Below are 15,050 nucleotides of genomic sequence, written 5' to 3'. Positions count from 1 at the left end.
TTTGGTATGACCGCGTCTGCACAGTTTACCCGATTATACTCGAACGTTGGCCGAGTCGCGCTACGCTAAATCAATTGAGGAAAGGACACAACGGCTGGGTTAAAATGACACGACACCAGGGGTACAGTTCTCAAGACCTCCGGAGGAGGTTATAATATTTCGGAACGTTAGATTACAAGGACGAGAGAGACAGAATAGGAAGGTAGGCACTTAAATACGGTCTTATAGTAACCCCGACAGACGACAGATAAACGGGACAAGACTGACACACCGGGATTGATGGCAAGGAAGGGCAGGTAGTCGAGGCTCAAGGTGCACCTTGGCTCAGGGGCAGAATCGACCCGGTCCGGTCCAGAGATGCGGGAGGTCTCTCAGCGCTCGGAGGTGGCGACTGGTTCTCTTCACTTCAAGCTCGGGGCGCCTCTCTCGTCACGTCCGGTAAGTCGCGGCGTATATCCGGCGGGGAGTGACACGCCCTCGGCTCGTTAGCTCCGCCCCAGATGGAATCGGCCCGTTGCTTCTTATTGGGTGCGGGGGGTTACCGGGCTCCGCCCTTGACGAGGGGCCGACAGTCAGCCCCTTCGTGGTAACCCCGTCGGCGCACATGGGCAATGGTGGCTAACCGAGCCGGAGTGAGGACGCACACTCCCCGCGCGCTGTTGTTGTTGTAGTTGTTGTTGTTGTTGTTTCATGGGGAAGATGGGAGGAGGTATGGGGAGGTCCTAAACTCACTACTGGTGCCATACAATCACATTCTGGTGCAACGAAGAGTCAGAATTAATGGAAACGAGTCCTTAACTGACATAGACTAAGAATAACTAGCAAGAGGTCCTATAGTTGTCTACGTGAGATGCGGTGAACCTGGGCACGACATTTAATGGGGGAAAAAGGGGAAGGTCGGTTCTACAGAGTGTTGTTTACAGACAATGGGACTAGGGAATGGGGGATTGGGGATAGTTGGGGAGTATTGGGGAAATAGGGGAATATTTACAAGCAGATATGGAGGCCAAATCCCATATCCGCAATAGTATGTACAATTAGAATGTGAGCACGTCTGTAAAGTATGTACAATTAGAATGTGAGCACGTCTATAAAGTATGTACAATTACAATGCAAGTACATCTATAAAGTATGTACAATTAGAATGCGTCCAGATGGAATGGCAGACAAACTGATCATTAGCAAATGGGCACGTTTGTGTTCACGACATTTCAACTTCGATCAGATCATACCTGATGGACATGCAATCAAAGATCTGAAGTGTATTTTGCTTGGAACAACTGGGGAATACCTGTGATTCAACACAGCAATGTAGCTATCATCAAAGGATCCATGGCCGCCGGCAGTGCAACTCTGCAGTCACTACTCTTAGCTGCTCTACCTCTGGTAAATTGCCCCCTCCCTTGCTCCTCTGAACCGGTGCTCAGCACCAAACTTGACGACAGTGATCTCGCAACCAAGGTGTTCGGCTTTGCGATGTGTAGCGGCAATTTCCCAATGTCGGCAGTGAGATCACGATAGATTCAATACCACAATCTTCAAATATCACAATATTCAAATATCACAATATTCAAATAAATTAATTAGAAGTACGTTAATTGTGTAATAATTGAAAAGGACTGAATAAATGAAGAGTAAATTTACTTGAATTTTAAAACAGAAAAATATTGGATGTTTATAGTTTACACCCTCTGAAGCAGTGTGTGTTTGTGGGCATGTGTGTGTTACATCACTGATTGAAGTGTAGTGCTAGCGATGAATATAAGGTGCACGTATGATATTGTAAAGTGTATGCAAGTATTAAAATTATCATTCTTTATATATGATGAAAGTTCCTTTGCTGTTGATGATTGGCATGACCCTTATATGATGATGATGATGAATGTGAGAATGCAAAAAGTGAAAAAGTTACATTTCGTGGCTTTGTAGATCTTCAAGTTTTAAACACCCTCCTCAATATGCCAACAGGATGGTTACGAGCAACTCGGCAAGCTATCACCAAGTGCCCTCAAGGGGATCATTAGGGTGAAGTTTGTGAATGACCTCGGTATGGACGAGGCAGGAATTGACCAAGATGGCGTATTCAAGGAATTCCTCGAGGAGATTATCAAGCGGGTGTTCGATCCAGCATTAAACCTGTTCAGAGTAAGGTGTCTAATTTTTCATGCTATTCTTTGAGCGCACACCCCTCTCGTAAAGGCATGTAGAGTTGCACCTTGGTGAGCAAAATATTCATGACATAAGCTGCACCAATTCCTTAACTCTTTGAGATCAAAATGGTCAACACATGTTGCTTGCGCTATCGAGCATCTTAATTGTAGGGAAAATAATGGTTGAGACTGGCGAAAAGGAAAGTGCAAATCGACTGCAGCAGTTATAGTATATAGAGTGCTCGGCATCGTGAACAAATGTGCTGAAACAATTTTGGGTTTTGGATGTGATCCAAACCCCCGCTCTTGCAGGGAAAATGGCCTTAAAATGCCTGTTGTTGTTGTTGTATGTAGAGCGGGGTCACTTTTACATGTCGCACCATGCAACTTCTGGCTGTCACGCTTTTAAACTGTTTTGTATGTTCAAGGGAAACTAAACCCAAAGAGTCATGGTGGCCTCACCAATCAAAGTTAGTGGTGTATCATTAGCCAGTGTAAAATCCGAAAGGCTTCATAGTCACTTAATGGATGGAACAGCGATGTGTTTCCCTGACGAGACCCAATAATGGCCAAACTAGTCGTTAGCCTAACTTTTCATCTGCTTGATGACAGCATTTGACCTTGGCATTTTTGCACTCGGCTGCGAGACCACAGTTGTCGAAGTTGGATAACTTAAATAATCACCTTCATATCTATGTACACTGTACAGTACTTACAGTGCCTACAGAAAGTATGCACCCCCTTTCCAAATTTTCATCTTTTGTTGCCTTGTAGGCTGGAATTAAATTGCATTCAATCAGACTTTTTCCACCTTTTTTACACATACATTTTACACATTTTACCCACAAGTTCCAATTGAAAAACCAATGCTACAAATTTCAGAAAAATGATTAAAAATACAAAACTAAAATATCTTGGTTGGATAAGTGTCCACCCCCACCCCTCCCCCCCCCCCCCCCCTTATAATAGCAATTGTAAATTATCTCCGGTGTAACCAATCACTTTCAAAATCACACACCAAGTTAATTGGCCTCCACCTGTGTTAAATTGCAGTGATTCTGATTATTTCAGAATAAAATCAGCTGCTCTTGTCAGTTTCCTCTGCTGGGTAGTGCATTTCACAGCAGACTCAACCATGAGCACTAAGAGCTTTCAAAAGATATCTGGGATAAAGTTGTGGAAAGGCACAGATCAGGGGATGGGTATAAAAAATATTTCAAAGGCCTTGAATATCTCTTGGAGCATAGTCAAGCCAATCATTAAGAAGTGGAAGGCATATGGTACCACCATGACCCTGCCTAGATCAGGCAGTGCCTCCAAACTGGATGACCAAGCAAGGAGACTGATCAGAGAGGCCACCAAGAAGCCAATGACAACTTTTAAAGAGCTACAGACCTTTATGGCAAAGACTGGTCATTGTGTGCATGTGACAACAATATCCCAAGCACTCCACAAGTCTGGCCTGTGTGGTAGGGTGGCAACAAGGAAGCCATTGCTCAAAAAGCCCACCTTGAGTCATGTTTGAGGTATGCAAAAACCACTCCGGAGATTCTGAAACCATGTGGCAAAAGGTTTTGTGGTCTGATGAAACCAGGAAGGAACTTTTTGGCCTAAATGCAAATCATTACGTTTGCGCAAACCCAACACAGAACATCACCCAAAGAACACCATCCCTACTGTGAAGCATGGTGGTGGCAGCGTCATGTTATGTGGATGTTTCTCATCAGCATGGACTGGGGCACTTGTGAGGATAGAAGGGAAAATGAATGGAGCAAAATACAGAAAAATCCGAGAGGAAAACCTGCTGCCCTCTGCAAGAAAGCTGAAATTGGGATTGAAGTTCATCTTTCAGCATGACAACGACCAGAAGCACACAGCCAAAGCTATGCTGGAGTGGCTAAGGAACAAAAAGATAAATGTCCTCGAGTGGCCCAGTCAGAGCCCCGACCTAAATCCAATCAAAAATCTGTGTCATGACTTGAAGATTGCTGTCCATTAACACTCCCCATGCAACTTGACTGAGCTTGAGCAGTTTTGTACAGAATAATGAGCAAATATTGCCCAATCAAGTTGTGCGAAGTTGGAAGAGACGTATCCCAACAGACTCACAGCTGTAATTGATGTCAAAGGTGCTTCCACAAAGTATTAACTCAGGGGGGTGGATACTTATCCAACCAAGATAAACTAGTTTTGTATTGTTAATTAATTTCCTGAAATTTATATAATTGGTCAGGTTTTTTTTTTCTTTTTTTTATGGACATCACCCCAGTCAAGGCATACAGCCACTCTATGTAAGGGGCTAAGAGAAAGTTAGAAAAATATAAGGATAAAGCAAAACAAAATAAAAAATAAAAAAATAACAAGAAAACATCCAAGACACCAGAAATAGCAGAGGTCGAGTAAAATGCGATTAAACCTCAAAGATGTAGGAAGTATGACTTGACATTCCTCTTAAAGCAGAGTAAATCGTAGGATAATGGGAAGCATGTTAGAGGTAGTGAATTCCAGAGCGAGACAGCACGAGGGATACAACTATCTGCAAAGCCTTTTGTTTTGCACTTTGGATCAGTTATAGTGTATGGTTGAGCGGAGATGGCAAACCGAGTCTTACGTCCAAACACTCGTACGGGAGGAACCAAGTTAGAAAGTCCAACAGAACATTTAGCATGAAAATATCTGTAGAACAAACCAAGAGTGGCAATCGACTTACGGTGAGAGAGTGGTTGAAGAGTTGAACCCATCTCCACACCAACCAGGTTGACAATGCGTTTCTGAAGCATATCAAGTAAAAATAAGTGACAGGCTGGTGCTCCAGCCCAAATGTGGCAACAGTTCTCCATGAGGGGACGTATAGTTGCCTTATACAGGTACAAAATGGCCTCAGGAGGTAAATACCTCTGCACTCGATAAAGACAATCCACTTGGAAGCACTCTTAGCAATACCAGAAATGTACTTATCCCAACGGAGGTTAGAGGACATGTCCAGACCAAGAAGCCGAAGCTCCGATGATTCTGTTAGGGTTGAAGATCCCATGTGCAGAAGGGAAAGACCTGTTTCTAGAACGAGATATGGACAATAGTTTAGTTTTCGTTGCATTGAAGGTTACCAGCCAGTCTACCCCCACTTCAAGACATTCTCCAAATCATTGTCCAGAGAAACTCCGACCTCTTTACGAGTGGCATTGAGTGAATCAGCAGATGTACAGAAGAGTGAGGAATCATCAGCATACATGGCTAGCTGAGACAGAACATTATCAGGAAGATAATTGATATGAACAAGGAACAATGTGGGACCAAGGACAAAAACCTGTGGAACACCAGAATTTATGGAGCAAGGAGGAGAAGATTGACCCTCAGGTACCACCTTCATCTTGCGATTTGTAAGGACAGCTGAGATGATTGAATGCATCACTCCAGATACACCATATGACTGAAGCTTGTGGAGCAGACCCCTGTGCCAAACTTTATCAAAGGCTTTTGAGATATCCAAAGCAACTAATCAAGCTTCACCCTGGAGCTCCAATGCCCTGTTGATATGAGCTATAATTAAGGATAGCAGATCACCAGCAGAGCGAGAATAGCGAAAGCCATACCGACAGTCAGTGAGAAGTTCATTGTCCTCCAGATGGCTGAGAAGTTGATCATTGATGAAGCATTCAAATACCTTGCTTATTGCAGGAAGCAGGCTGATGGGGTGATAGTTACTTAGTTCAGAATGCTCACCAGCACCATTGAAAACAGGAACAACAGAAACCACTTTCCATGATGAAGGAAACACTGAAGCAGACAAGCACATGTTGAATAGCTTGGCAAGAATCGGTGACAGTTCCGGACAACACATTTTCAATACAATCACATGGATTCCATCAGGACCAGTCGCTTTTGAGGCATCTAGGGTACGAATAATTCTGGCAACCTTCTTCGGAGTGATAAATGGAACAAGAATATCAGAGTCTGTACGAGATGGAAAATCAGGAAGAGGGTATCCCTGATCATTGAGTGTTGAATTAGAAACAAAGCGGTTAGATAAAAGGTTAGCCTTATCCAGAGGTGAAGTAACAACCTCTGGTCCATGAAAAAGAGGAGGTATAGAAGATTTATTGTGGTTGAGTACACTGTTGGCAATCCGCCAAAAGTCCCGAGAGCCAAGCCGCTGAGTCGCAATGTTATCGGCTACAGAAGCAGCATATTGTTGCTTGGCATTCTCAATAACTCTTTTAAAGTGGTTACTTGCTTTGCGGAAGAGACATTTGGACTCTAGAGACCCTTGCACATGATACTGCTTGAAATAGTGGTTGTGATGAGCAATTGCTGATGCACAAGCTGGAGTGAACCATGGATTGGAATGGACCTTCACTTGATAGGTATGTGACGGAATATAAATGCCCATACCAGTGCAAATCCTCCCTGGTGTTGGGCTAGCGGCTAGGGTGCCGGCTTAGGATCCAAGGATCCTGGGTTCGAATCCCGGTCGATCGCTGAATTAACGCCAGGGGGGTTGACTCAGCCTGTCATCCTTCCGAGGTCGGCTAATTGAGTACCAGTTCACTGGTAATTCCCTGTTTGTCGTTAAAGGCGGCAAAAAGGGTTGGCGTCAGGAAGGGCATCCGGCCGTAAAACATTGCTTCAAATAGGGGACCGAAAAACAACAACAACCACGGTTCCCGAAAAAGGCCAACACCCACTTTGCGGGGAAAAATGGCCTCTAAAGGTGGTTTTTTTAATTTTTTATACCAGTGCAAATCCATTGGGATATTTCCTCGGCAGCCATATTATTTCCTTGGCAGCCCTATTATTTCCTCGGCAGAGGCAGATCAGCAAGAAATGAACGGAATCCATCCCAATCAGCTTTCCCAAACTGAAACACAGTGTGTTGAAAAGGATACACTGGAGTTGAGAATGAGGAGTAGGAGACACAAACAGAAACAGTGGAATGATCCGAGTTACCGATTGGAGGCAGAACATCGGCAACACAATCACCGGGGTTAGAACACAGAAAGAGATCCAGCAGGTGTTACGTGGTCCCCTCGGTGACTACCTGGTCTCGGTGACCCCCGGACCGTGAGAGGAACTTCGCCAGACAGTGGTATTATATATGCGTTTTCGCAACGCAATCCCTAGGAATTCCACCCAAGAGAAAACTGATTTTCAATGATATATTTCAATGGTAATGATACCATACAATTTCAATGATACAATCAAGGATATATTCCCCGAGCAATCCAACATCCACAATTCACACTCAACAATCAATCCCCTAGATGATTAAGATGGCCATCTTACATACGTGTGTCCCCTTTTGTACTCACGACCCCCTTTGGTCTCTGTCCCTCACAATGTCTCTGGGCCCCTCCTGACCAAGATGATGGTCGGCTTCGCCGCACTCGGGCGGTTGAACGAACCCCGGGTGGACGTTTTTCCACCGGGCATGTATCGTACCGGGAACCAAGGTTGCAGCCCCCTCTTGGCCACGCGAAGCGGGTACTGTACAGCAGGCAAAAGCCACACGCCGCTTGCAACGCGGGTTAGGCCCCAACGTGCGACCCGTACGCGTCTTTGTAGACGGTGCCGCGAACGGTGCCAGACGCTGGGTCGGTGCACGGCCACACGGCAGCTTGACGTGTCCACCGGGCAGGTATCCGTCCCGGTAACTCCTCTCGCCAGACGGGCTCGGGAACGCCGCTTTTCCACACGGCTCAATATCGATCCCACCTCTCGTCGGAGCGGGGCGAGGAAGAAGAATCCTCGTCGCTTCTCTCGACCTCGTGTCTTTTCTCCTTCCGTTTCCGGTCTCTTTTTCCAGAAGGGCTCCTGACCCTCCAACCACAACAACCCTTAATCGACTACACATTGATAAGCAAAGACCTGAATAGTAATTCACATACATTCCCATAAATATGTAACACTCCCCCCCCTTCAAGAAAGAAAGTTTGAACCCAGCGAAAACTTTCTTTGCCGGCCAACTTGGATAAACAAACCAGATAACTCAACCCCCCCCACATTATCAGTTCCCCCCGGGCACAGTTATCACTTAAAAATAAAGCAACAAAATTTCACACAACCCCCAGAGATTTTCAAAGGTAATTCACTCTGGACAAAGCACCAGCAACGACATTGTCCCTGCCCTTTACATGTTCAATTTCCCGTTGGACTCCTGCCAAGCCAAACTCCATCTCATGACCCTCTGACTTTGACTGTCAGTTTCTTGTGAATGAAGGTTAAGGGGTTGATCAAAGATCCAAAGTTAAGCAACTCGATAGCACTTTTTCCGGGAGGCCAAGCCGAGTATTCACTACATGGATGCCTTTAGGAACGTGGAGTTCACGGTTAGTCCGTGCAGGAAAGTTCTCTACATGGGCGCCTTGAGGAACGTGGAGTTCACGGTTAGTCCGTGCATGAAAGTTCACTACATGGACGCCTTTAGGAACGTGGCGTTCACGGTTAATCCGTGTAGGAATCTTGGCTCGGCGGCTCCGCCGCATTCAGTGCTTCAGCTTTTCAGAACTTCCCGAATAATTATGGTGGGACCGCTTGTCACTGTAGTCCCATGAATAGCGGTCTCCTTCTCGGCCACTACTTTGACAATCCTTCCTTCGGGAGCAGCCGTAACTCAGGGAGCCTCCATAATAATATTGATTGCGGCCACCACAAAAACTACCGCCCAGTTGTACTCTCCTGTAGACCTCTCGACGCCTACGAAATGCCTTCCCTACTGTTATGGTCCGACCCTCCAAATCCTTGCCATTCCAATTCTTCTCTGCCTCTCTGGCGTCTTTTGTGCTTGCAAACGTGACAAAGCCGAACCCTCTTGACTGTTGCGTTTCCCTGTCTCTTACCAACCGCACTTCCACCAGCGGCCCATATCTGTTGAAGACAGAGGTCAGAACTTCTTCCTCCGTTTTGAAGTTCAGTCCCCCTACAAATAACTTGGTACTTTTGTCGCCATCCCGAGCTGGTGTGGTGTTATTTTCCCTGCTGGGCTCTTTACCACCCCTCAGGTTACCATAAACTTGACCCCCGGCCAAATCATTCCCGATAACCACAGATACACCCTCTACAGGAAGTGTGGCTTGTAAACCGACGGTGACCGGTCCTGACACCAAATCGGACTCCAAATGGATGACATGAAGTGGAGCACTAACACCGCCCCCGATCCCCTGTAAACGAACACTATCCCCCGTTGCCGTCTCCTCGGACCATGGCAAAATGCCTTCAAGCATTAAAGATTGATGTGCTCCTGTGTCCCTCAATATCCTAACCGGTCTCCGGTTAGTCGAGGCTCCATCCAGTGACACCAACCCCTCTGAAATAAATGGTTGGTAACCCTTTTGATGGCGATTTCTCACAATGGCCATTGCATTTGGAGTCGTAATAGTCGGACTCCGCTCTGGGTCTTCCCTTTTCATGCGGTAACAACTGGACATCAAGTGTCCAGGTTTCTTGCAAAAAGCGCAAGTAGGCCCCGAGGAAAAACTCGTGGTCTGCCTCGGGCCCCCCGAAATATAAGTTTGTCTTGGGCCCGCATCCCTCTGATTTCGAACAGGTGGGGTATCCGCGTTGTCCCCATAATCCTCTCGAGGCCGCCGCCATGTATTGTCGTTCTCCGCACCTGCTGTTCCCCACCTCCCCTGCGGAGATCTAGGCGAGGAGTTAGGTTCGTGGACCCCTATTCGGTGGGTTAAGGCATAATCATCTGCCATGGTGGCTGCGTCCCACAACTTTGGTACTTTCTTTTCCTGCAGGTACACTTTGATGTCCTCGTGGACACACTGCTGAAATTCCTCCACCAGGATCAAGTCACGCAATGTTTCGAAGTCTTTCCCGACTCCTTTTGACTCACACCACCGATCAAACATGTTTTCTTTCACTCTGGCAAACTCCACATGGGTCTCACTCTCCCTCTTCCTGGCATTCCTGAATTTTTGCCTGTAAGCTTCCGGAACCAACTCATAGGCTTTGAGGATGTGCTTCTTCAGTACCTCATAATCTGCACATTGGTCCATTGGTAGCGCCGAATAAATCTCTTGAGCTTTTCCCACCAGCACACTTTGCACTAGTATGGTCCAGGCCTCCTCCGGCCAGTTTAATTGTCGAGCCACTTTCTCAAAGTGTGGAAAAAATTTCGCGACTTCCTTTTCACTGAACGGTGGAACCAGCCTCACATGTCTGCCCACATCCCAGGTTTTCTGGTTAGGTGTCGACCCCGTCAGCAAGGGTGGTGCCTCTCCCCGTTCTCTCATTAAATCCAGCTCCTTGAATTTAATCTCTTGCTGAAGCGCCAGATCACGTTCCTTCAACTCCCTTTCGGCTTTTCTCTCCTCTGCTTCGAGTTCCCTGGCAGCTCTCCTCTCCTCTGCTTTTCTCCCTTCTAACCTTTCCTGGAGTTCTCGTTCCACTCTCCTTTCCTCTGCTTGTTTCTCTTCTCTCCTCTCTTCTGCTTTCCTTTCTTCTTCTGCTCTTTCCTTTTCTGCTTTCCTTTCTTCTTCTGCTCTTTCCTTTTCTGCTTTCCTTTCTTCTTCTTTTAACCTTTCCTGGAGTTCTCGTTCCACTCTCCTTTCCTCTGCTTGTTTCTCTTCTCTCCTCTCTTCTGCTTTCCTTTCTTCTTCTGCTCTTTCCTTTTCTGCTTTCCTTTCCTCTTCTGCTCTTTCCTTTTCTGCTTTCCTTTCTTCTTCTTTGATCCGTTCCTGGCTCCGTAATTGCAACTCCAGTTTCCGGAGCTCAACATCTTCTGGTTCTTTGGGTAGCCACTCCCAGGCTAACTCGTCCCATGTTCCTAATCCCACCATAGATTGTATCACCGTGGCCTGCAACTCTGCCTTCCTCAAATTAGTTCGGACCTCCAAGTTAAAATGTTTGGCCAATTTCAAGAGGTCCGACTTTAGTAACGCTCGGAACTGTGCCTCACTCGGGGTTACCGCAAAGTTCTGTGCCACAAACGTCATGGTGCCTATCGTTAACACCTGTTAACCTTCACCCAATACTTTACCCCCAATTTCCCCAAAAATTTACCAATTAATACTTGATTAATAAATTTTAATTAATAAAAATATTATTTTATTATTTTATACAATTTTAGATCCCGGACGTAGACCCAATTGCGAATCCGCAAATCGTAATTTGGACGAGCCCCCAATTCTGTTACGTGGTCCCCTCGGTGACTACCTGGTCTCGGTGACCCCCGGACCGTGAGAGGAACTTCGCCAGACAGTGGTATTATATATGCGCTTTCGCAACGCAATCCCTAGGAATTCCACCCAAGAGAAAACTGATTTTCAACGATATATTTCAATGGTAATGATACCATACAATTTCAATGATACAATCAAGGATATATTCCCCGAGCAATCCAACATCCACAATTCACACTCAACAATCAATCCCCTAGATGATTAAGATGGCCATCTTACATACGTGTGTCCCCTTTTGTACTCACGACCCCCTTTGGTCTCTGTCCCTCACAATGTCTCTGGGCCCCTCCTGACCAAGATGATGGTTGGCTTCGCCGCACTCGGGCGGTTGAACGAACCCCGGGTGGACGTTTTTCCACCGGGCATGTATCGTACCGGGAACCAAGGTTGCAGCCCCCTCTTGGCCACGCAAAGCGGGTACTGTACAGCAGGCAAAAGCCACACGCCGCTTGCAACGCGGGTTAGGCCCCAACGTGCGACCCGTACGCGTCTTTGTAGACGGTGCCGCGAACGGTGCCAGACGCTGGGTCGGTGCACGGCCACACGGCAGCTTGACGTGTCCACCGGGCAGGTATCCGTCCCGGTAACTCCTCTCGCCAGACGGGCTCGGGAACGCCGCTTTTCCACACGGCTCAATATCGATCCCACCTCTCGTCGGAGCGGGGCGAGGAAGAAGAATCCTCGTCGCTTCTCTCGACCTCGTGTCTTTTCTCCTTCCGTTTCCGGTCTCTTTTTCCAGAAGGGCTCCTGACCCTCCAACCACAACAACCCTTAATCGACTACACATTGATAAGCAAAGACCTGAATAGTAATTCACATACATTCCCATAAATATGTAACACAGGTATCTCCCATCAGAAGCACGGTCAGGAATATGAATGGGAGAGGAAACAATTTGGGTGAGGTTTTGAGAGATTGATAAATTATAGGCATTGATACCAGGAGGGTCGGTATTGCGAGAGTGTACCAACCAATCCTTGTGGTGAACGTTGAAGTCACCAAATACCATGATGTGTGCAGAAGGGTGGAGTAAAATAGACCTGTCAATGCTGTCTGAGATTGCATCAATTACGGCACAAGAGGGAAAGGAAGGTTAGCGATACAGCAAGAAGAGATATGTTGTTGAATGCAGGAGAGCAAGGTGGAAAAAGTCTCTTTAATGCAATTTAATTACAATCTTAATTCCTATCCCTATACTCACTTGACTTCAGACGTGCTCCTTTTTGTTCCTCGCCATGAAAAATTCCTCACCTTGCCATCGCACTTCCAGGGCAACATTGTAACTTTCCATTGAACTGAGAACACCCACGGTATGAAGAATTGACATGAAGAACCCGTTGGAGTCTTTGTGAAGTTTTCTTCTTGATGATAACGGTCATTATGTTGAGTTATGTAATTTGAATTAAATTTATCCACATGATAGTTTTGTCACAAAATGGGGACACAGCTTCTTTTTTTAAATTGTATACAAAGTTCTGGCTCATGGGAAAACGAGTAGACGGATGGGGGAAAAGACAGTGTACTGACAATGAGTCAGTGGGGCCACAGCTGGACATGAACAAGGGAAATAATGAATGGAAAAAGAGGAGAGAGAGGAGGAGATCAGGAAATGCAGTAACCTGCAAGTAAGAGTGGTGAGTTGAGTTAATGGGGGTAGAAAATATCGCATATCGGGATGGAGGTGGGGGTAACGTGAGATGTTGGAGTACCACCAATGTGAAACGCTGGAGAGAAGATTGCAATTGAACTGCCTCCGGAAGGCAATTCCTCAAATGGGAGAAAAGAGGAGCCGAACAATTAATCATTTTCACCATTAATGTCACGACAACCACATAACTTAAAAGGATAGCGCAGGACCCTTTCAACACCATAGGTTCCATGGTAACTTTAGCTCAAATAGACTGGTAGTGCTCTTGCCAAATTCGACCCCCTTTCAATGTGTCGAGTGTTGAACCAAACACCATGAACCTTCTTGTTTTACATCTCCACACTCCGTTTGAAATTTCTTGTTTTGCAACTCCACACTCCGTTTGAACTTTATTGTTTTGCAACTGCGTTGGCTGTGCCAGACATAAGATTCTCCATTTTGCTTCACATTTTTCTCATTTCCGCAGACAACAAGTGGAAATGAATGCCTTTACCCGTCTCCAAGCTCTTACGTCCACGAGAACCATTTGCAGCTACTCGAGTTTGTTGGGAAAATGTTGGGAAAGGCGGTATATGAGGTGAGAATTTACTCTAAATTTATACCTTAATCAATGTTTGATTGGCAGAATGGATGGCCTAGACCCCCTAGGCCTAGAGCTATGCACACTCAAGTTGCCTACACTGGGTTAGGATCTCAGTCTGGTTTAACAGGGTGGGTATGTGACGACGACGAAATGATGAGATTTTGGTGAAGGATCGGATCCGGGTCTGGATACTATAATCGTTTTAATGATTCTTCACCATTGTGTGATTAGGGCTAAAAACGATACATGGCATGATATCTCGAAAAGTTATTTAACGGGTTATTACAAAACTTGGTGAATGAGTTGGGTAGATTACAAGAACAAGCCGATTCGATTCTGGCTCATGTCTGCATCCAGTTCCAGCCTTTCAGTGGGATACAAAAGGTATATTGTTCACCCTGGTGGAAGTATGTTCTTGACCAAGTGCCGTTCTAGTTTTCACCTGCTTTCACTTGGTTTTCTATATTTTTGCACAACTTTCTTTCCCCTCAATTCTTCTCTTTGAAAATGTACTGTTTGGTCACCAACTCTGTGAAGAAGAAAGATTCGTAATCAGATCTGGTCGTTATTGCAACTGAATGGCGTAATCGCTCTGGTCCTTAAGTGTTGCCTGTTGAAATCTCAAGCCACCGTGTTCCTTACATGAATGTACAGTGTTGTAAATGGTTAAGTGGGGACAGCAGGAAATTTTAGACGGCATGCTTGCAATTGAGCTGTTTATTCTGGGTTCAACCACTGGTGGCATAATATTTGGTGAAAGACCACCGTTCTGATAGTTACCTCAGGGGAAACGTTATCAGAGGAAACTATCATGCAGATGTATATATTGTGCCAGCTGTACTGTCTCAGTTTAAGATTGCTTTCATTAAAAATCTGATGGTGTCTCAAAGGAAATTAGGCCAATGTGTGCTTGTGCCGAGGCTACATTGCCCATGCTATTCAAGAAATGGAAGTTAATATAGAAGTTAACGATGAACGCATTTGGTCTTGCGGAGATGAATACATATTAGATAAAGTCAATGTCACAGGCATGAGGGCCTAATTGGCCAAACTTGTGTCAATGTACTCTTGTACAATCTTTGCATGAAAAATAAATGTGCTAAAATGAAACATGATGGCATTATCGACATTATCGACAAGGCTTGGTGGCATCATATTGTTAGAGCGTCACTCTTAGCCAAGGAGTTTGCGGTTTGAACCTCATCCTGGCCGAGTCATCCCAAAGACAAAAATGGTACGTGCCGCTTCCCTGCTTGACACTCGGCATTTAAAAATGTCACGACGCAGACAAACAACCATAGGTTGGAAACCATTACCCAGGCTTGGCAACCCTGCGTTGAAGTTTCTTGTAATGGAACTCGTAATATTGAGATGATCCTGATCCATACACTTTACCGCCCTGCACAATTTACATGGAATTTTATGCTAAATAACAAAAAGCATGCAATATGATTCATATGGATCTTTCCACACTATTATAT

At 45.6% G+C, this 15,050-nt stretch overlaps 1 protein-coding gene across 1 annotated transcript in view; it reads left to right on the top strand.

Annotated features, from left to right (window-relative positions):
* UBE3B (ubiquitin protein ligase E3B) overlaps positions 1-15,050 on the top strand; it is a 95,997-nt gene that overhangs the window by 57,689 nt on the left and 23,258 nt on the right. The window contains exons 19-20 of the mRNA XM_078767888.1: positions 1,969-2,145; positions 13,453-13,563. Coding sequence (XP_078624014.1) covers positions 1,969-2,145; positions 13,453-13,563 — 288 coding nt within the window. The remainder of the gene's footprint in view (positions 1-1,968; positions 2,146-13,452; positions 13,564-15,050) is intronic.

The sequence above is a fragment of the Myxine glutinosa genome, chromosome 14, assembly GCF_964187855.1.
Source record: "Myxine glutinosa chromosome 14, kmMyxGlut1.1, whole genome shotgun sequence".
In the NCBI taxonomy this organism is placed as follows: Eukaryota; Metazoa; Chordata; class Myxini; order Myxiniformes; family Myxinidae; genus Myxine; species Myxine glutinosa.
Note: the sequence above shows the minus strand (reverse complement) of the source record. Positions and strands in the feature narration are given on the sequence as shown.